The sequence below is a fragment of the Prunus persica genome, chromosome G2 (genome assembly GCF_000346465.2).
Source record: "Prunus persica cultivar Lovell chromosome G2, Prunus_persica_NCBIv2, whole genome shotgun sequence".
Classification (NCBI taxonomy): Eukaryota; Viridiplantae; Streptophyta; class Magnoliopsida; order Rosales; family Rosaceae; genus Prunus; species Prunus persica.
Genome location: NC_034010.1, coordinates 15,737,671 through 15,756,423, shown reverse-complemented (window position 1 = coordinate 15,756,423; position 18,753 = coordinate 15,737,671). Strand labels below are relative to the sequence as shown.

Here is an 18,753-nt window from a genome sequence, read left to right as displayed (position 1 = left end):
GCCTGTTACTAACTTACTATGGACACCCATGCACAAATTTAACAATTTTGGTAAGACACCCACGCCTAGCAGGCCTGTGAGCCCAACCCATGACGAGCAGCCTTTCCTTCCCCCTTCTTCTTTTTGATCTTTCCTTTCTGTCACTCTCACCCTCACTCCCACAGTGCCACACTTCCGAGTTCGGCAATTCCAAAGGTATTTCTTGTTTTCTTGTTCTAAATTTCAACAGAATTCCTGAATAGAGGGTTGAGAAACAAAAAAAACTTGTTTAGATCAAATTTTCTGGTGGAAATAAGTTTAGATCCATATTTCCGTTTGAATCTGTTTTTTTATTTTTTAAAATTGTTTGGACATATTTGTATTTTCATTTCTGTTTAAGATGACAATGTAGCTCAGGATATTGTTAGATTTTGGATTGAAATATCATATTTAAACTTATTCACATTACACAAATTACAGATACGTCAATTTACTGTAAGACGGGCAGGGAAGTGTGGCTTTCCTTGCACAAATTGATAGACATTTGGTTTTTATGTCCTTGAATACAAAATTTCTAAATGGTCCGGGGGAAAAAGGGAAGGTTCTAATTCATCTAGCATGGTAGGATCGAGCGCGGAAACATGAATTTTCATAGAGATGGGCTATAATTTTCTGTTTTTCATCTATTATGTGTGGGTGGCTTGGAAATGAATAAAAAAAATTTGGATTTATATACACACGATTTCCATATGCTAATTGTAATGGGTTGCCCGGGACTCGAACCGAGGGACTTGTGTCTTAGGGAACTCAAGGAGAGGATAGGCTAAGTTTTGTTGCAGGAGGATGGGGTTGTTTTCGCTAGGATGGGTGAGCTTCCTAAAAATTAGCACTCAATTTTTTATTTTTCTTAATCCTGCGCTGGCCCAGCCTAACCGAGCCCTGCTTCCTCCCCTGGCTAGGATGATACTTAGTAAGGGAAATCTTTAGTCAAAACATGGTACAGGTTGATCAAGGCTTTATAATGTTGTAAAATTTGCACACCATGAAATCTGACTTGAAATCGACAACATGGTTGAACCTCTACCTTCCAAGATCGTAACAAAGAGTTTAGTATGAAACAAAATAAGAACCGAATTTTTTATTCATTTAATCAATGAAGAACATATTACAGAATGACATGTATTTGTTGATCAACACCCTACGAAATGAACTAACTTTTTAAGCTAACCAACTAATCCCCATTCTAAACTAACTAATTAATCCCCATCTGATTACTAGGTGCTTAATGCAACATGAATAGATAAATTCTTAATTTTATTAAGCAAATTGGTCTTTGTATTGTGCAAACTTAAAAAAGATTTCTACTTTTTTGAAGGTTTATTGTTGGTTTTCTACTTTGTGCCAGGATAGACTATCAAGAGAAACCAGGATACATTGCTTGCACAGATTCTGTGAGCAACCCCTTTTCCATTTCATTTAGAGTTCTGGAAGTATGTGCTCTATTTATGGTTCCACTTATGCTTTATCTACCTCCAAATACCTGTATATTAATCAGTGCGTTATTTTCCCCTCTCATCTTGCTACATTTGCAATTGTCCTTAGTGTGGAAAACGGAGCTGTGTGTCCTTAGTTTGCATTTCACAGATTATTTTTCCCCTCTATTCTTGAAAAAGAACAAATTATATTTTGTTTAGAGGTTTAGTCCAGGCAAACAAACAATCCTGGCTCCGCACCTGCCCAACTCTAATGGCATTTCACAGAACCCTAAAGTCCAAGTCAGGACCCAGTTCCTCAATCATCTTCCCTGCCTTCTGCATAGCTGCAATTGTTCTCCTCTTCTTCTTTGCCTCTCTCATTTCCACAAACCCTGTATCCTCCCCAGAAGGCCTAGAAAGTGTGACCAAGTCCGAGAACAATGACCAGAATGACCAGAATGGCCACGAGAAGTTCCTCTACTGGGGTAACAGAATTGATTGCCCTGGAAGGCACTGTGAATCCTGTGAAGGTCTGGGCCACCAGGAGTCCAGCCTCCGGTGTGCTCTTGAAGAGGCCATGTTCCTTAAGAGGTATTTCATGTCATGTTTTGGATTATTAGATTTCTTTTTCTTTTGTCCTTTTGTTTTTATTTCTGTTTTTGGAGTTTATGCTATGTGTGGTTGCTGAGAGAAATATGGGAAAACCGAGAGTTGTGGAAATTTTGCTCTATTAAGATAAGGATTAGTTTAATGGGTTAGGAATAGGACTTGGCATGAACCAATTGTCACATGTCTAGGTTTGCTTCATAAATTTGGAATAAGTTCATCATAGTTAGTACAGAGCTAGTCACCCAATTTCCATGAACTTCACCACCTGGTTCATATCTGTTGAGTACCTTTGTAATCTTGTGTTGTATTTTACTGCTGTTGTTTGCAGAACCTTGGTAATGCCTTCCAGAATGTGTATCAACCCAATACACAATAAGAAAGGGATCCTTCGTCGCTCAAATACTGCAAATTCAGAAGAAACGTAAGCTTTCTTTTCTTTTTTTTTTGAACTTCTTTATTGGGTTTCAAGAGATTTTTTATTTTTTTTGGCCTATGGAAGAATTCCACTGCTACTTTTTTGCGAAAATGGCGTTAATTTCCTGTTTCAAGTTTGTAATCTCCTCAGAAATATAATATTGTGACGTGATAGGTTTAGATGTGTACTTTCCCTCCATAGTGTTTGTAAATACATTTTTATTAATCACAGTGCACATAGCATACAATGTGAACTGGCTTCCTTTTACTTGTTAGGTGGGCAGCAAAGTCTTGTTCCATGGACTCTTTGTATGATATGGACCTCATATCGGATACTGTACCAGTAATTTTAGACAATTCAAAACTGTGGTATCAGGTGCTAACAACAAGTATGAAGTTGGGAGCTAGAGGAGTTGCTCATGTGGAACGAGTTAGTCATGTTGATCTCAAAGAGAACAGTCGTTTCTCAAATCTTTTGCTGATAAACAGAACTGCAAGCCCTCTGTCATGGTAACTCCTTTTTTTTTTTTTTTTTTTTATATTTAAATTTATTGCTGAAAGCTTTAAGATTTTCTTGAGGGAACAAAAACCTCTGCTTGTTTGTTTGAATGATGCGGCTATGGCTTGACTTGAGATAAAAGTTGTGGTTGCATTTTGTTACTAAGAAAAGTTAAATGTGGTTTTTAGTTAATGCAAGACAGACCTTCAAATACAGTTTGCAGACTATTTCAATGCTTTTAGATATTTTCTGAAACTATAAATGAACCTGTTGCAATGGCTCTGATAAGGATGTTTGTTGTACTTTGTTCAGAAAACTAAAATTTGTTTCATTTGGCTATGTTACGTGAGTATTACTTAAACTTCAATCTTGGTTGTTTGAGGAATTCATAATGATAGCCATTTAGGTTTATGGAGTGCAAGGATCGAAATGACCGTAGTGCTATACTTTTGCCATACTCCTTTCTCCCCTCAATGGCAGCAAAGAACTTAAGGAACGTAGCTGATAAGGTATGTGTTATAAGAATCCCATGAAATTTTGTTTCCATAATTGATACAATTACATTAAGCTTCCAAACAAATGCTCTTTCTTCTGTTTTCTTATTCTGCAACATGATTCTGAGTTATATTCATTATAACTAAAGCTTCCAGTAATTGGGTACTGAATTTTTTCAGCCTGTCAATCAGCGTTGTAACTAAAGTTGGAATTGTTGCTGGGAAACACATCAATATCTATCACTCTCTAGTCACTTAAGTTTGTAGGTTCTGTTTAGAGTATGATTGTGAACTAGTATTCACAATTTATAGTGGCTACTTGTAAGATGTTTGATTGCTGCTTGAATTGTTGATTTATCTGACTACTTGTACCCACCAACTTGCATTGTGGAATTTTGCCTCAACTTTAGTTGCTCTATTCATTTAGGTTAATCTTCGCCAGATATCGAGTATCTTATTTTGTAAGATTTTGGGAACTTGAAATGGATTATAATTTATTACATTTTAAAGCAAAATGAATTTCGATGAATAATAATATCTCAGCACTCCTCTTTCTGTGCATGTTAGAAGGAAGGAAAAAACAAAGAATTTGTTTCAAGTATGGTTGTCGAATGATTCATAATATTAAAGATCACAGTAACTTATCAAGGATCACGGTAATACAATTAAGAGTTGGAACTTATTTCAAGTTTAGTAACACTGTATATCATATGTGAATGATGGTAAATGTGAATGGTATGAGTGACACACACGTTTTGAGCAGTTTACCCCATAAGATAACGGCTAAATAGCTGAACAGGAGATGTGATTTACCATGTAACCCCCCCATTACAATCGCATAAAAAATAATTTACAGTATGTGTTGGTGGAGGTGGTGGTTGTGGTCAACATCATGGAATAAAATTATAAATAGCTAGGAGGCACAATATTCCTGATGTGCATTTTAATTCTTTATGATTCTATTTTGCTTAAGTTTGTAGTATGTAGTATATAATAAGTTCGTTATAGCATTTTGATTTTTAAGAAAGAATTTTATGTTTGTATGCAACTGTTTCTGCAAAATTACCATAGATCCTTCTGTTTCTGCATTTTGCCCTCCATGTCAGTGCCACTACAGAATTTGATCAAACTATTTCCACAGATTAAGGCACTCCTTGGTGATTATGATGCAATTCATGTTCGTCGTGGCGATAAAATTAAGACCAGGAAGGACAGGTTTGGTGTTGACAGGACCCTGCATCCTCATCTGGACAGGGATACACGGCCAGAGTTTATTCTCCACAGAATTGAAAAATGGGTCCCACCTGGACGAACTCTTTTTATTGCTTCAAATGAAAGGACGCCAGGATTTTTTTCACCTCTCACAGTCAGGTACATCCTTCTCATGTTCTCTGGACCATCTACTTTAAAGATGAAAATCTGTGTGTTTACGTGCTACAACCAACAATTTTCTGTGCATGTTTTGTTAAAGGTTGCTTTCTCATTCTTTTGTGTTTTTTCTTCTAGCAAGTTACACTTTAACCTAATAATCCCTGATGACTGCTTGATTGGGTTTGAAATTTAAGCTCAGGATTACCATTGGTAGAAGTCTAGGATAACGTTGACAGAAAATGTCCATGATTCAAATTACTTATTATTTTTCTTTCACCTAAGAACTTTTCAATTGATTGAGACTACAGTAGTCAGGACAAAAGATAAATTTTATGAGCTTAAATTATTTGATACTGGAGTTCTGAATATTGATGAGAGAATCTTTCACGTGTCACTATGATTGATTGTGGAACTAGTGTAATATGCTCCTCCTGTTACTATTTCTTAACTGGGATCTTCCAACACTGGTTCAAGTTTTACAATGGAAACTGAATTTTCATGCGTTTACATTTCTTTCTTATGAAGGGGCAGAGGTATTATTTGTATGTTAATATATTTTCATGCCAATTGGGGTAAACTGCTTTGTGAATTGACAGTCATTATACCTGTGCCAATCAAAAGGGTCCTTTCTGGCTCTAAAGAACTGTTCTCGGGATTAAGGTTATCATACAACGTTGCATCTGACCATGATTCTTATTTCTGACCCCTATGTGCAGATACAAATTGGCATACTCATCAAACTTTAGCCACATTTTGGATCCCATGATTGGAAATAACTACCAATTGTTCATGGTTGAAAGGCTTATCATGATGGGTGCTAAAAAATTCATTAGAACATTCAAAGAAGACGATACATATTTCAGTCTTACCGATGACCCGAAGAAGAACTCCAAGATATGGAAAATGCCAGTCTCTACCATGGATGAAGATGGCAAGCAAACACTTTGAGAGTTGTTCATTGTTGCATATAAGGGGGTTTTGTGTGTGTTCAAAATATTTATTTTCAGCAAGAAAGTCAACATGGTTAAGTTTCTTAGTTACCTTTTCCCATTGGATCGGATTTCAGGAGTGTTGATTAGAGAAGTGATGTATATATGTTCCTGATGATTAGTGCAGTTATGTAGCTAGTATATAATTTTTTAGGAGGTAGCAACAAGTCTTTTTTTAAAAAAAAAAAAAAATTCATCAAACTAGCAACAAGTGTTTTACTCCAAAGCAACCATGACAAGAAGCAAACAATCCTTTATTATTATCATTATTTCAGTTTGGTTCAAATATCAGTCGTGTTGTGGCTCCATCACCAACATCGGTGGCGAAGGCTGCTGTGGTTGTAGAAATTCTTATATACGGGAGTCTGGACCACGTGGCTATACGACTTGATCCCACCCTTGTGAGTGTGCTGCCGGACTGCCACATAGAAGAATGACTCTTGTGGTTGGTGCTGGTTTTGTTTTGCAGTTGTTGTTTAGGGCAAGGCAAACTAAATAACAAACCCGTTGACTGTTAGAATTATCCTGTGACAAATCTGGTTTTAAACTATTGGAGCTTAGTTTCTCATGAAAGAGAAGTTAAGCCGAAGATTAATACCTGGAATGGAGAAATGACGGGGGCGGCTTGATATAGGGACTATACAAGGCACTGGGGATTTTTGTACCTGGAAAAAACTCTCCAAACCTCCGGTCAATGTTTATCAAGAAGTCCTAGGATGTTGGCAATGAAAAATTGGGGCTATAATTCTTTTCACAATGGTAAGGCCCAATAATTAAAGAACATGGAGTGTGTGTTGGAGATTGGGCTTGGGGCCCGATAGCTAAAGGTAGAAGCGGCTTGACTATTAAATAGAAGGTAGCCGCATAAGTCCCACATCGGTAATCTCCGCTATTTGCGAAACCTTAATATACTTACGTTGGGCAACTAAGCTCGTCCCTTCGGGGACATCCGATAAAATTGGAACGATACAGAGAAGATTAGCATGGCCCCTGCGCAAGGATGACACGCATAAATCGAGAAATGGTCCAAATTTTTTTGGCTTTTTTTGCGCGTGATTTTCCCACAATCCCATTTTCCAGTTGCAGGTTTGAGTAAAAGTTTGAATTGAATCTACTTTTCTAGCTTTAAAAAAGGCATCAATGGCCAGTACAGTATTTTTTTTTCAATAATGAACTGCATGTCAAAAGCTCGCCTACCAGCTGTTTGATGAAATGACTCAGCTATTATGGCCCTTATAACATTGATCAAGTTGCACTTCTTCAATGATGTTTACATAATCCCCCTTTTACACTCCTGTGGAATTGCTGGTGTTGCTTGCTTGGTCAATGCTCACAAGGCAAGATAGCATATGGGTTTATATGCAATTCATTTCAATATCAGTTTTGCTTGGTTCAAAGTGTTGAGAGAGGCTCCGTTCAACTTTGTTTCTTTTAGTTCAATAAAACCAACATACATGAGCTCCACTCTCTAGTTTTCATCTTCAAATTACTTTTCTGTATTAAAACGATGCTTTTTTCCAAGTATTTGATTGTTTAGAGACTGAATGTTCAGTCTTTGGGGTTGATGAAATGCGTATGAAAAGTTGGCCTACAAACTCCAATGACTAAAGTATTTCTTTCTTTCTTGCGTGAAGAAGATTATAGATCAGTTGCTGATTTTATAACTGGCTTTGACATTAAAATCATTGCCTTGTGGAGCTTTTACACATTTTCTGTAAGATTTTTTGTCATCTACAATCCATGTTTTACATAATATCCTATACTTCGAAACCGTGTTATGATTACGAAAACGAATGCATCCAGTACTGCCACATTACATGGATGGATCCCATGCAAGTCTCAAAGATGGAGTGGAGAAATTTTGTTTGTGCCCTTCCCAACCAGATAGCAGAATCACTCTTGTGGTTGGTATTGGTTTTGTTTTGCAGTTGTTTTAGGGTAAGGCAAACTAGATATGAAACTCGTTGACTGTTAGAATTATCCTGTTGCAAATCGGGTTTTTAACTATTGGGCCCGATAACTAAAGGTAGAAGCGGCTTAACTATTAAAAAGGAGGCAACATAAGTCCCATATCGGAAGACCCTACTATTCGTAAAACCTTTATATATAACCGATTCACAATAAATCCTGTCCCCCGGGGGAACATTTGATAAAATTGGAATGCTACGGAGAAAATTAGCATGGCCCTTGCGCAAGGATGACACGCATAAATCTCGGAATGATCCAAAATTTTTGTTTCCTGTTTCGGTTAAATGCTTCATAGAGGTTATTATAGACTTTAATTAGGACTTGTTTGGTGTCTTTCACTCAGTAACACTAATATACCAGAAGTGCTTCGATAACCCGAAAAAAGAGAGAAGAAAAACACTTTTATATAGTTCAAGCAAACCATACACAATAAGAATAAGTGCCTGTGACATGATAATAAATACTCTTAAACACACTCTCATTTAGATTTCTTATTTTACTAAAATCCATGATCCTCTCTGTAATTCTTGATAGTAAGACCAGTATCTAACACTTCCCCACGTTTCCATTCATGCAATGGTCACAAGCCATCTCATTTTGGTGCTTTTTTCAAAAGTTGATCTTCACGGGTAGCCTGAAATTTGGCGACGAGTTTGTCTCTAGACGGCCAATTATCTTTGATTATAGGAGCATCTGCAAAAGTCAATTTCCATGCTGATAGCAATGGAAATTCTTCTTCTGTTAACAATTTCATTCCGGCTACCTCTTCAAACACACTCTCATAGTGTGCAAGCAATCCAAGTGCAATATCTGCTAATCCAAGCTTCTCTCCCCCAAAGAATTTCTTTCCCTTTAGCTCTTCTTCCAAGTACTTCAAGTTCTCCTTGGCTTTTACAATAGCTTCCTCTTGCTCTTTCCCTTCATTGGTAAATGACTCCCAAATAGATGGCACAGCCTTCATGGCAAATCACAAACCAAACCAAACGATCAAACAGTGAAAAATATTTTATTGACTAACTTTCTTTTGAATTAGCTTCAAATGGAATGCCACATATATCATCTACATAATAAACTTCCATTATATTTACTTTTATTTTTTGCCTAGAAAAAAACTTAGTCAAGTGTGTGAAACTTAATATGAAAATTTGCAGAGTAACTCGTACAAAATTATTGTGCCATATTTAAGTTTTACAAACAGGGCAATATCTGATTATGAAAGAGTGGTTTTAGGTTACCTTCTCATCACCAAATTTGGCCCAAAAGCGTGCGGCGGCTCTCTCAAGAGGATCTTCCGGCAGCAAGGGGTTTTCCTTCCAAGTTTCATCAATGTATTCAAGAATTACAAGTGACTCAGCAATTGGTTTTCCATTGTGCACAAGCACTGGAACCTTCTTATGAATAGGGTTATACTGAAGAAGCAAAGGGCTTTTGTTCGAAAGATCTTCATAGATTGTTTCATATGGGACACCTTTGAGTTTCAGTGCCCAAACTATTCTCAAAGCAAAAGGACTTGACCATGTCCTAAAGAGCTTCACTTCTGCCATTTTTGCTGTTAATTTGAGCTATGATATCCTAGTCTTTTATGCTTAACTTTCACTATGGAATTTTGCGAAGGCCTCCTAGGCTTTCTTGTATTTATTGATGAAACCTTCTATTTTGGTAAATATGACTTGGTCCCTAGATGTTATGACATGGATTATTGCATGTTAACTGCTTTCTTTCTCTGGAAAGAAAAAAGACATGGTCTGCCCTGGCCAGAAATATTTTGCTCATCACAATACAAGTTACCAAGTCTATGCTCTTCTTCACTGGGGTAGATTCGTAGTAGTTGTGTTATTTGGCAACATTATGACTTTCAATTTTCTTTCAAAAGAATCAAAACACTATTTAGTTTCATTTTATATAAATTTTATAGCACTTGAGAGAAGAAAAAGTTTTAAGAAACCATCACCGTTGTGAAATTAGGAAAAATATGGGGAAAAAGTGTGTCCAGAGAAAAAGAAAGGGTTCTTGTATGAAATGAAATAATGGTTGGGTTCTTGTGTAAGCTCTGATGTCATGGAACCGAAAGAGGCTTCTGTTTGTTCTCTTCCCAGTCTGGATGCCTGTTTTTGGTCCAAGTGGAGACTATGCACAGATGCGCTTTGGAAAAATCAAACATGAAGTGAGACCCGATTTCTGCCTCAAAAAACAAATAAAATAATATAAATGAGGATAATAAAGAATTTAATAAATTGGCATGGGTGGTGGGGACTTTGGGCTCTGTTCCAAGTCAAGATCCCACGCAACAATTTGATAATTTTTTTCCAGTTTTCTGTGGTAAAGAATAAATATGTGGAGCCCACATGTGTGGGGCCCATAAAGCAATTAAGCAAAATATTTTAGAAGCTTATCACCTGTATACTCACGGATATCCTTTCTCAGCCTATAAATAATATCACCATCAGAGAAGAAAGAAGAGAAAGAGAGAGGGAAAGGGAAAGAGAAATGAAGAAAGAAAGAAGGGAAAAGAAATAGAAGAGAAATGGAGAAACGGAAAAAGAAGAGGAAAGAAACAAAGAAGAGGAAAGAAAGAGAGAAGAGAGAAGAGGAAAGAGAAGAGGAAAGAAAGAAGAGGAAAGAGAGAAAAGGAAAGAGACAAGAGGAAGAGAAGGAAGAAAGAGGAAAGAGAGAGCAGAGAGAATTTTCTCCTAGAGAGAAAATTCTAGGAGAAAATTCAGTGAGCCACACATATTGTAAACACTAAAGTTGTAGCCCTATTATTTTACATAGTGGAAAAGTTACTACTGCTGCTCTCCGGGGACGTAGGCATAGCCGAACCTCGTTAAATACTGTGTCTTATCTACTTTACGTGCAGCTCAATATTCGCACATATTCCAGATCATTTTATAACATTTTCAAAATTTTTTTTTTTATGGAAAACAATAGTTGACAAGGCAACAATTATTTTATATTTTTTAATTGTTTATATTAAATTTTGGTTTGGAAAGGAAGGAAACCTGAGTGTTGACAGGGAAGCGGCTTGACTATTAAAAAGGAGAATGCATTATAAGTCCCACATTGGAAAACACCTCAATATATGAAAGCTTTATATACGTTCGTTTAAGAGCAAAGCTCGTCGCTTCGGGGACATCCGATAAAATTGGAACGATACAGAGAAGATTAGCATGGCCCCTGCGCAAGGATGACACGCATAAATCGAGAAATGGTCCAAATTTTTTTTGCACCTTTTGCGATTTTTTTTTTTTTTTTTTCCTGCCTTCTCCATAGTGTTGAATGCAGTTGCAGAGGGTTTATAAGCTACCGGAGAGCAATGAGCATTTGCATTTATAGGCTTCTACGGTTCAGGGTTTAGGGTTTACGGTTCGTGGGCTTAATCGTTGATCTTCCTGGTGTGAGTAGAAGTTAGAATTCAGAGTACTTTTTTCGAATCAAATGCATGTCAAAATCTTGCCTGCTAGGTGTTTGATAAAATGCCTCTGTTACTATGACCCTTATAAAATTGTTGCGTATGTACTTGTAATGGCTCTTTAGATGATCCCTTACACTTTGGTATCTCCACTTTTACTATATAACCGAGTTAATGTTCACAATATAAGATGTAAAAACCCAATTTATGTTTCTTTCAGTCAAGTTCCGTGGGCATTCGTTTAGAAGTTTCAATCTTGGTTGTTTGAGAAATTCATAAATTGTGACAGTAGGCGTTTACATTTTGATATAGGATTGTAGACTGCAAGGATAGAACAAACAGCAGAGCTACAATTTTACAGTATTGTGGCTGCAAAGAAGTTATGGAATGAAGCAGCCAAGGTATGTGTTATTTGAATCCCATGGAGTTTTTGCTTCCATATTTGCAATTACATGGTTGGGAATGCACATGATTATTTCTCCACACTCTAGCCATTTGAGTTAGTAGATTCTGTTTGTGCCTGTTATTTTCTTTACAAAGTCACCCTAGGTTGTCCTGTTCTCCTTCCTGTACTTGTTTGGTAAATGCTTAATAGAAGTTATTATAGACTTTAATTAGGAATTTTTGGTACCTTTTCACTCATTAACACTTATGCTAATAGCGTAAGTAGTAGACACACATAAAACATTTACTTGATCATCTGCAAGAATAGACCAGAAGTGCTTCAATAGCCTGAAAAGAGAGAGAAGAAAAACACTATTAAGGAGTTCAACCAAACCATACACAATAAGAAGTGCCTTTGGCATGATAAAAAATACTCTTAAACACACTCTCATTTAGATTTCTTATTTTACTAAAATCCATGATCCTCTCTGTAATTCTTCATAGTAAGACCAGTATGTAACTCTTCCCCTTGTTTCCATTCATGAAATGGTCGCAAGCCATCTCATTTTGGTGCTTTTTTCAAAAGGTGATCCTCCCGAATAGCCTGAAATTTGGCGACAAGTTTGTCTCTAGATGGCCAGTTATCTTTGATTATAGGAGCATCTGCAAAAGTCAGTTTCCATGCTGATAGCAACGGAAACTCTTCTTCTGTTAACAATTTCATTCCGGTTACGTCTTCAAACACACTACTCTCATATTGCGCAAGCCATCCAAGTGCAATATCTACAAATCCAAGCTTCTCTCCCCCAAAGAATTTCTTTCCCTTTAGCTCTTCTTCCAAGTACTTCAAGTTCTCCTTGGCTTTTACAATAGCTTCCTCTTGCTCTTTCCCATCACTGGTAAATGACTCCCAAATAGATGGCAAAACCTTCATGGCAAATCACAAACCAAACAATCAAACAATGAAATATTTTATTGACTAACGTTCTTTTGAATTAGCTTCAAATGGGATGCCACATATATCATCTACATAATACACTTCCGTTATATTTAATTTTATTTTTTGCCCAGAAAAACTTAGTCAAGTGTGAAACTTAATATGAAAATTTGCAGAGTAACTAGTACAAAATTATTGTGCCATATTTAAGTTTTACAAGCATGGCAATATCTGATTATGAAAGAGTGATTTTAGGTTACCTTGTCATCACCAAATTTTGCCCAAAACCGTGCAGCGGCTCTCTCAAGAGGATCTTCAGGCAGCAAGGGATTTTCCTTCCAAGTTTCATCAATGTATTCAAGAACTACAAAAGACTCAACAATTGGTTTTCCATTGTGCACAAGCACTGGAACCTTTTTATGAATAGGGTTATACTGAAGAAGCAAAGGGCTTTTGTTTGAAAGATCTTCATAGATTGTTTCATATGGGACACCTTTGAGTTTCAGTGCCCAAACTATTCTCAAAGCAAAAGGACTTGACCATGTCCTAAAGAGCTTCACTTCTGCCATTTTTGCTGTTAATTTGAGCTATGATCTTCTAGCCTTTTATGCTTAACTTTCACCTAGGAATTTTGTCAAGGTGCCCTCAGCTTTCTTGTATTTCCTTATGAAACCTTCTATATTGGTAAGTATGACCCTAGAAATTATGACATGTTAATTTCTTGCTTGCTCTTGAAAGAAAAAAGACATGGGCGCCCAGAAATATTTTGCTCGCAAGTATTTTTTAATAATATAAACGATAGTCTAAACTACAAGCGGGAGAGGAGTTTTCACACGCACACTATGAAAGTGTTATGGAGGTTCAAACATAAGACCAGGTATTTGCAAAGCAAGCTCCTTTGTCACTGACTTAGACTCGTTGGCCATCACAGTACAAGTTTTAGTAGTGTGATTTTGCAACATTATGATTTTCAAGTTTCTTTCAAAAGAATCAAAATTCTATTAGTTTCATTTTATATTAATTCATTTATAGCACTTGAGAGAAGAAATAGTTTAAGAAACCATCACCGTTGTGAATTTAGGAAAAATATGGGGAAAAAGTGTGTAGAGAAAAAATAAAAAGGGTTTCCGTTGTAAGCTCCGATGTCGTCGTCCCCAAAGAGGCTTCTATTTGTTCTCTTCCCAGTCTGGACGTCTATTTTTGGTCCATGTGCCGGCTATGTACAGATGCGCTTTGGAAAATTAAATATCAAGTGAGACTTGAGTTGAAAAGAAAAACAGAAAAAACCCTATTATGGTCTTTATTTTTATTTTTTTTATATAATAGTAGTGATTGTCTAAACTAAATGAAATGGTGGTTTCTCTCTCTCACACACAACAAAAATGTCATATCATGAGAGTTCGAACTTGAAATTTTCCTCTGCAAGTTAAGCCGTTTTCTGCTAGGCGACATTGGCAAAAATGGCTAATTAAATTTACACTTCATTTTCATAAAAATAAGAAATCATACTAATGTTATACCTAAAATGATAAATTACTTAATGTAGCTTTTTTTTTAGGGTTAAATACCTTTTTGGTCATTGAGTTTTACACGACAATTCAATTTGGCCACTGAGATAAAAAATTTAGCCAAATTGGTCATTGTGTTTCCCAAAGTTTACAATTTATAGAAATTCTGTTATCTTCAATTAAGTGCAATTTTTATTGTTATTTTTTTAGGAAATAAGTTGAGTTTCTTCCTCTAACTCAGAGAGTTAGGGTATATTGTGCTATTAGGGTTTAACAAATTGGAGAAAATCTTGAGGTTAAATCAAAATTGTGAGGCATAAGGTCAACGATTGGATGCTATATTGAAGCATGAATCGATTGAGTGACTACCGTATTGTGATTTCAGATGGCAAGGAGACGTAATCAAGGTGATAGAGCACCAAAATATATTGGTAACTTGTTGATTTCATTTTAATTTGGTTTGATTTTTTTTTTCCTTATACCTCACAATTTCAATTGCAACCCAAAATTTCCCCCAATTTGTTAAACCCTAATAGCACAATATGCCCTAATTCATTGAGTTAGAGGAAGTTGATTAAAGGTGCTTCTTTAAAAAAATATAAATAAAAACTACACTTAACGAAATATAACAAAGTTCTATAGATTGTCAACTTTAAAAAACACAATGATCAATTTGACTAATTTTTTTTTCTCATTGACTAAAAAAAATTATTTAACTCTTTTTAAGAGGAATTTGTATCCATAAAAGTGTTTATATTAAATTTTGTTTCGGAAAGGAAGGAAACGTTGAACCCCGAGTGTTGACACTTAGCATGCCAAGGGATTGGAGATTTTTGTACCTTGAAAAATTATCCAAATCTGAAGCCAATGTTAATGAAGAAATCTTAAGATGTTTAGAATGTAAAATTATGAACCTTTTTACTCATAAGTTAAGTGGGGTTGTAATTCAATCCATTGTGTGTTGGAGGTTGGGCTTGGGGCCCGATAAAAAGGAGGTTGCATAATAAGTCCCACATTGGAAAACCCCTCTTTACATGAAAGCTTTATATATGGTCGTTCAACAGCAAAGGTTGTCCCTTCGGGGACATCCGATAAAATTGGAACGATACAGAGAAGATTAGCATGGCCCCTGCGCAAGGATGACACGCATAAATCGAGAAATGGTCCAAATTTTTTTTGCCCTTTCTGATATATTTTTTCCTGCCTTCTCCATGCTGCTCATTGCAGTTGCAGAGGGTTTATAAGCTACCGGAACTAGAAGCATTTGCATTTATAGGCTTTGACGGTTCGTCGGCTCAATCATTGATCTTCCAGGTGTAAGTAAAAGTTAGAATTCAATGTACCTTTTCGAATCAAATGCATGTCAAAATCTTGCCTACTAGCTGTTTGATAAAATGACTCTGCTACTATGATCCTTACAAAATTGGTAACTACGTACTTGCAGTGATCTTTAGGCTTATCCCTTACACTTTGTTTCACAATATTGGATGTAAAACCCCAACATATGTTTTTTTTCCCATTTGAGTTCTGTGGGCATTCTCGTTTAGAATTTTCAATCTTGGTTGTTTGAGAAATTCGTAAATCGTAACGGTAGCCGTTTGCATTTTGATTTAGGCATTCTCGTTCAGAATTTTCAATCTTGGTTGTTTGAGAAATTCGTAAATCGTAACGGTAGCCGTTTGCATTTTGATTTAGGACCGTAGACTGCAAGGATAGAAACAAACTGCAGAGATACAATTTTACAGTATGGAATGCAGCAGACAAGTTATGCCATTGAATTAAAACTTCCATATCTGCATGCGAAGTACACATTATTATTTATCCACACTCTAGCCATTTAAGTTAGTAGATCCCTGTTTGCGTCTGTTATTTTCTCTACAAAGTTATCCGAGGTTGTTCTGTTTCTCCTTGAATTGTTTCCTATACTTGTTTGGTAAATGCTTCACAGAAGTTATTATAGACTTTAATTAGGACTTTCTCGTACCTTTTCACTCAGTAACACTTATGCTAATAACGTAATTAGTAGAAACACATAAAACATTTACTTGAGCATCTCCAAGAAAAGACCAAAAGTGCTTCAATAACCCGAAAAACACTTTTATATAGTTCAACCAAACCATATACAATAAGAAGTGCCTCTGGCATGATAAAAAAATTACTCTTAAACACAGTCTCATTTAGATTTCTTATTTTACTAAAATCCATGATCCTCTCTGTAATTCTTGATAGTAAGACCAGTATCTAACACTTCCCCTCGTTTCCATTCATGCAATGGTCACAAGCCATCTCATTTTGGTGCTTTTTTCAAAAGTTGATCCTCACGGATAGCCTGAAATTTGGCGACGAGTTTGTCTCTAGACGGCCAATTATCTTTGATTATAGGAGCATCTGCAAAAGTCAATTTCCATGCTGATAGCAATGGAAATTCTTCTTCTGTTAACAATTTCATTCCGGCTACCTCTTCAAACACACTCTCATAGTGTGCAAGCCATCCAAGCGCAATATCTGCAAATCCAAGCTTCTCTCCCCAAAAAAATTTCTTTCCCTTTAGCTCTTCTTCCAAGTACTTCAAGTTCTCCTTGGCTTTTACAATAGCTTCCTCTTGCTCTTTCCCATCATTGGTAAATGACTCCCAAATAGATGGCAAAACCTTCATGGCAAATCACAAACCAAACCAAACAATCAAACAATGAAAAATATTTTATTGACTAACTTTCTTTTGAATTAGCTTCCATTATATTTACTTTTATTTTTTACCTAGAAAAACTTAGTCAAGTGTGTGAAACTTCATATGAAAATTTGCAGAGTAACTAGTACAAAATTATTGTGCCATATTTAAGTTTTACAAGCATGCTAATATCTGATTATGAAAGAGTGATTTTAGGTTACCTTGTCATCACCAAATTTGGCCCACAAGCGTGCAGCGGCTCTCTGAAGAGGATCTTCAGGCAGCAAGGGATTTTCCTTCCAAGTTTCATCAATGTATTCAAGAACTACAAAAGACTCAACAATTGGTTTTCCATTGTGCACAAGCACTGGAACCTTTTTATGAATAGGGTTATACTGAAGAAGCTAAGGGCTTTTGTTTGAAAGATCTTCGTAGATTGTTTCATATGGGACACCTTTGAGTTTCAGTGCCCAAATTATTCTCAAAGCAAAAGGACTTGACCATGTCCTAAAGAGCTTCACTTCTGCCATTTTTGCTGTTAATTTGAGCTATGATCTGCTAGCATTTTATGCTTAACTTTCGCCTTGGAATTTTGCCAAGGTGTCCTAAGCTTTCTTGTATTTCTTTATGAAACCTTCTATATTGGTAAGTATGACTTGGTCCCTAGAAATTACGACATGTTAACTTCTTGCTTGCTCTAGAAAGAAAAAAGACATGTCTGCCCAGAAATATTTTGCTCATCACAATGAAAGTTACCAAGTTATCATGGGTTCAAACATGAGACTAGGTGTTTACAAGTCAACGCCATTTTTTACTGTGCTAAACCCGTTGGCCATCACAATGCAAATAGTTGTGTTATTTTACAACATTATGAATTTCAATTTTCTTTCAAAAGAATCAAAATTGTATTTAGTTTCATTTTTTTTATAAATTTATTTATGGCACTTAAGAGAAGAAACAGTTTAAGAAGTCATCACCATTATGACATTATGAAAAATATGGGGGAAAAGTTTATCTAGTGAAAAAGAAAGGATTCCTGTATGTATGATATGAAAGTCATGGATGAAATGAATGTGTGTATGAGAGTAATGGATGAAATGAATGTGTGTGTCTACCCTCTCCTCTTGAATGAGTGTGCAACTCTCAATTTATAGAGTGCAATTTCGTGCTCCCCTTTGGCTGGTGAAACACACCTCTCTTAGCTGCTCCCAATTGCCTAAGCTGCCCAATAAATGTCAACTGTTTCAGCTGTCCAATAAATGCTTTTGTGGACTTTTCTTGGTTTCTTTATGGAAAGCTTGACTTTTGTTCATCTTTTTGGGTTCCCATAATGATTTGTCTCCCATGTGTAGCCTACCATAATTCCTGAAAAATGGTCCTTGATTTGTGCAGACAAGATCCCCATAATTAAGCATGCCATGTTTTGCTCCTTTTTGACTTCCATAGCTGAAATGCCTCCCTAATTTGCTCAACATGTCAGGTCCAAAGTCAAACAATGATGAAGTGAGACACATGGCTCAAGGGAGGTGTGGAGCACAAGGCTCACCAGCTGGCAGCTACATATTAAAATCCTCCTAGAGCATGGTTCAGTGTTTGACAGGCCAAGGACTCTAGCTATCATTAATTGGGTTGAAATTTGGATATGTTATACTAGACACCCATTGGAACAACTTCTGTGAAGCATGTCTCCTCATCCAAGTAGTGTAGGTTGCTGAAATGAGGCCTGCAAGATGACCCACGAATTTGGACTGACAAGGAGTGTGGCCCAAATTGGTTCTGTCATTAAGCTCATATTCCTCTTGTGCCAATCAACCCTTAACATGCATGAATTGTATCAAATGTGATCCCCTTGCTGTCCTAACCTACAAAACACACAAACATAGGTAAGATACTCAAAATAAAGAGAAACTAAACAAAATTACTAAGCAAAGAAGGCATGCAAATGTGTGAAATTATGACCTTATCAGCTAGGTCACGTTGGCAAAAATGACTAATTAAATTTACACTTCCTTTTCATCACAAAAAAATAAAAAAATAAAAAAAATCATA

General features: G+C 36.3%; 3 protein-coding genes, 2 long non-coding RNA genes and 1 pseudogene across 10 annotated transcripts; 3 read left to right on the top strand and 3 right to left on the bottom strand.

Annotated features, from left to right (window-relative positions):
- On the top strand, positions 93 to 6,099 carry LOC18787351. Of its 5 annotated transcripts, none has more exons than XM_020558182.1 (8): positions 93 to 195; positions 1,385 to 1,430; positions 1,582 to 2,045; positions 2,392 to 2,484; positions 2,754 to 2,987; positions 3,383 to 3,485; positions 4,612 to 4,841; positions 5,558 to 6,099. In XM_020558182.1, the coding sequence occupies exons 3-8, from the start codon at positions 1,726 to 1,728 to the stop codon at positions 5,787 to 5,789; spliced, it is 1,212 nt and encodes a 403-aa protein (XP_020413771.1). In that variant the 5' UTR covers positions 93 to 195; positions 1,385 to 1,430; positions 1,582 to 1,725; the 3' UTR covers positions 5,790 to 6,099. The 5 variants fall into 5 exon arrangements, with proteins under 5 accessions (XP_020413771.1, XP_020413770.1, XP_007220999.1 ...); XM_020558181.1 differs by having other exon boundaries at positions 1,385 to 1,469; XM_007220937.2 differs by having other exon boundaries at positions 118 to 195; positions 1,390 to 2,045.
- Positions 8,179 to 9,377, bottom strand: LOC18786559 (probable glutathione S-transferase). The gene is made up of 2 exons (XM_007218298.2): positions 9,034 to 9,377; positions 8,179 to 8,753 (listed from the first exon to the last, which is right to left on the bottom strand). The coding sequence occupies exons 1-2, from the start codon at positions 9,340 to 9,342 to the stop codon at positions 8,391 to 8,393; spliced, it is 672 nt and encodes a 223-aa protein (XP_007218360.1). The 5' UTR covers positions 9,343 to 9,377; the 3' UTR covers positions 8,179 to 8,390.
- Positions 10,716 to 12,890, top strand: LOC109947218. Its single transcript, XR_002270181.1, has 3 exons — positions 10,716 to 11,192; positions 11,520 to 11,608; positions 12,784 to 12,890. It is a non-coding gene; the product is annotated as an uncharacterized LOC109947218 (long non-coding RNA).
- LOC18785725 (probable glutathione S-transferase) lies at positions 11,950 to 13,334 on the bottom strand. Its single transcript, XM_007219948.2, has 2 exons — positions 12,789 to 13,334; positions 11,950 to 12,519 (listed from the first exon to the last, which is right to left on the bottom strand). The coding sequence occupies exons 1-2, from the start codon at positions 13,095 to 13,097 to the stop codon at positions 12,154 to 12,156; spliced, it is 675 nt and encodes a 224-aa protein (XP_007220010.1). The 5' UTR covers positions 13,098 to 13,334; the 3' UTR covers positions 11,950 to 12,153.
- On the top strand, positions 14,968 to 17,374 carry LOC109947219. The gene is made up of 2 exons (XR_002270182.1): positions 14,968 to 15,352; positions 16,921 to 17,374. It is a non-coding gene; the product is annotated as an uncharacterized LOC109947219 (long non-coding RNA).
- LOC18785101 lies at positions 16,113 to 17,257 on the bottom strand (annotated as a pseudogene). The gene is made up of 2 exons (XR_002270180.1): positions 16,926 to 17,257; positions 16,113 to 16,686 (listed from the first exon to the last, which is right to left on the bottom strand). The product of XR_002270180.1 is annotated as a probable glutathione S-transferase (transcript).

Excerpts from the sequence above, each read along its gene's own strand:
- LOC18787351 (XM_020558182.1), top strand. The coding sequence starts at position 1,726 with ATGGCATTTCACAGAACCCTAAAGTCCAAGTCAGGACCCAGTTCCTCA. Across the intron at positions 2,485-2,753 it reads ACTGCAAATTCAGAAGAAAC|GTGGGCAGCAAAGTCTTGTT; the intron begins GTAAGCTTTCTT and ends TTTACTTGTTAG. Across the intron at positions 4,842-5,557 it reads TTTTCACCTCTCACAGTCAG|ATACAAATTGGCATACTCAT; the intron begins GTACATCCTTCT and ends CCCTATGTGCAG.
- LOC18786559 (XM_007218298.2), bottom strand. The coding sequence starts at position 9,342 with ATGGCAGAAGTGAAGCTCTTTAGGACATGGTCAAGTCCTTTTGCTTTG. Across the intron at positions 8,754-9,033 it reads CCAAATTTGGTGATGAGAAG|GCTGTGCCATCTATTTGGGA; the intron begins GTAACCTAAAAC and ends TTTGCCATGAAG.
- LOC18785725 (XM_007219948.2), bottom strand. The coding sequence starts at position 13,097 with ATGGCAGAAGTGAAGCTCTTTAGGACATGGTCAAGTCCTTTTGCTTTG. Across the intron at positions 12,520-12,788 it reads CAAAATTTGGTGATGACAAG|GTTTTGCCATCTATTTGGGA; the intron begins GTAACCTAAAAT and ends TTTGCCATGAAG.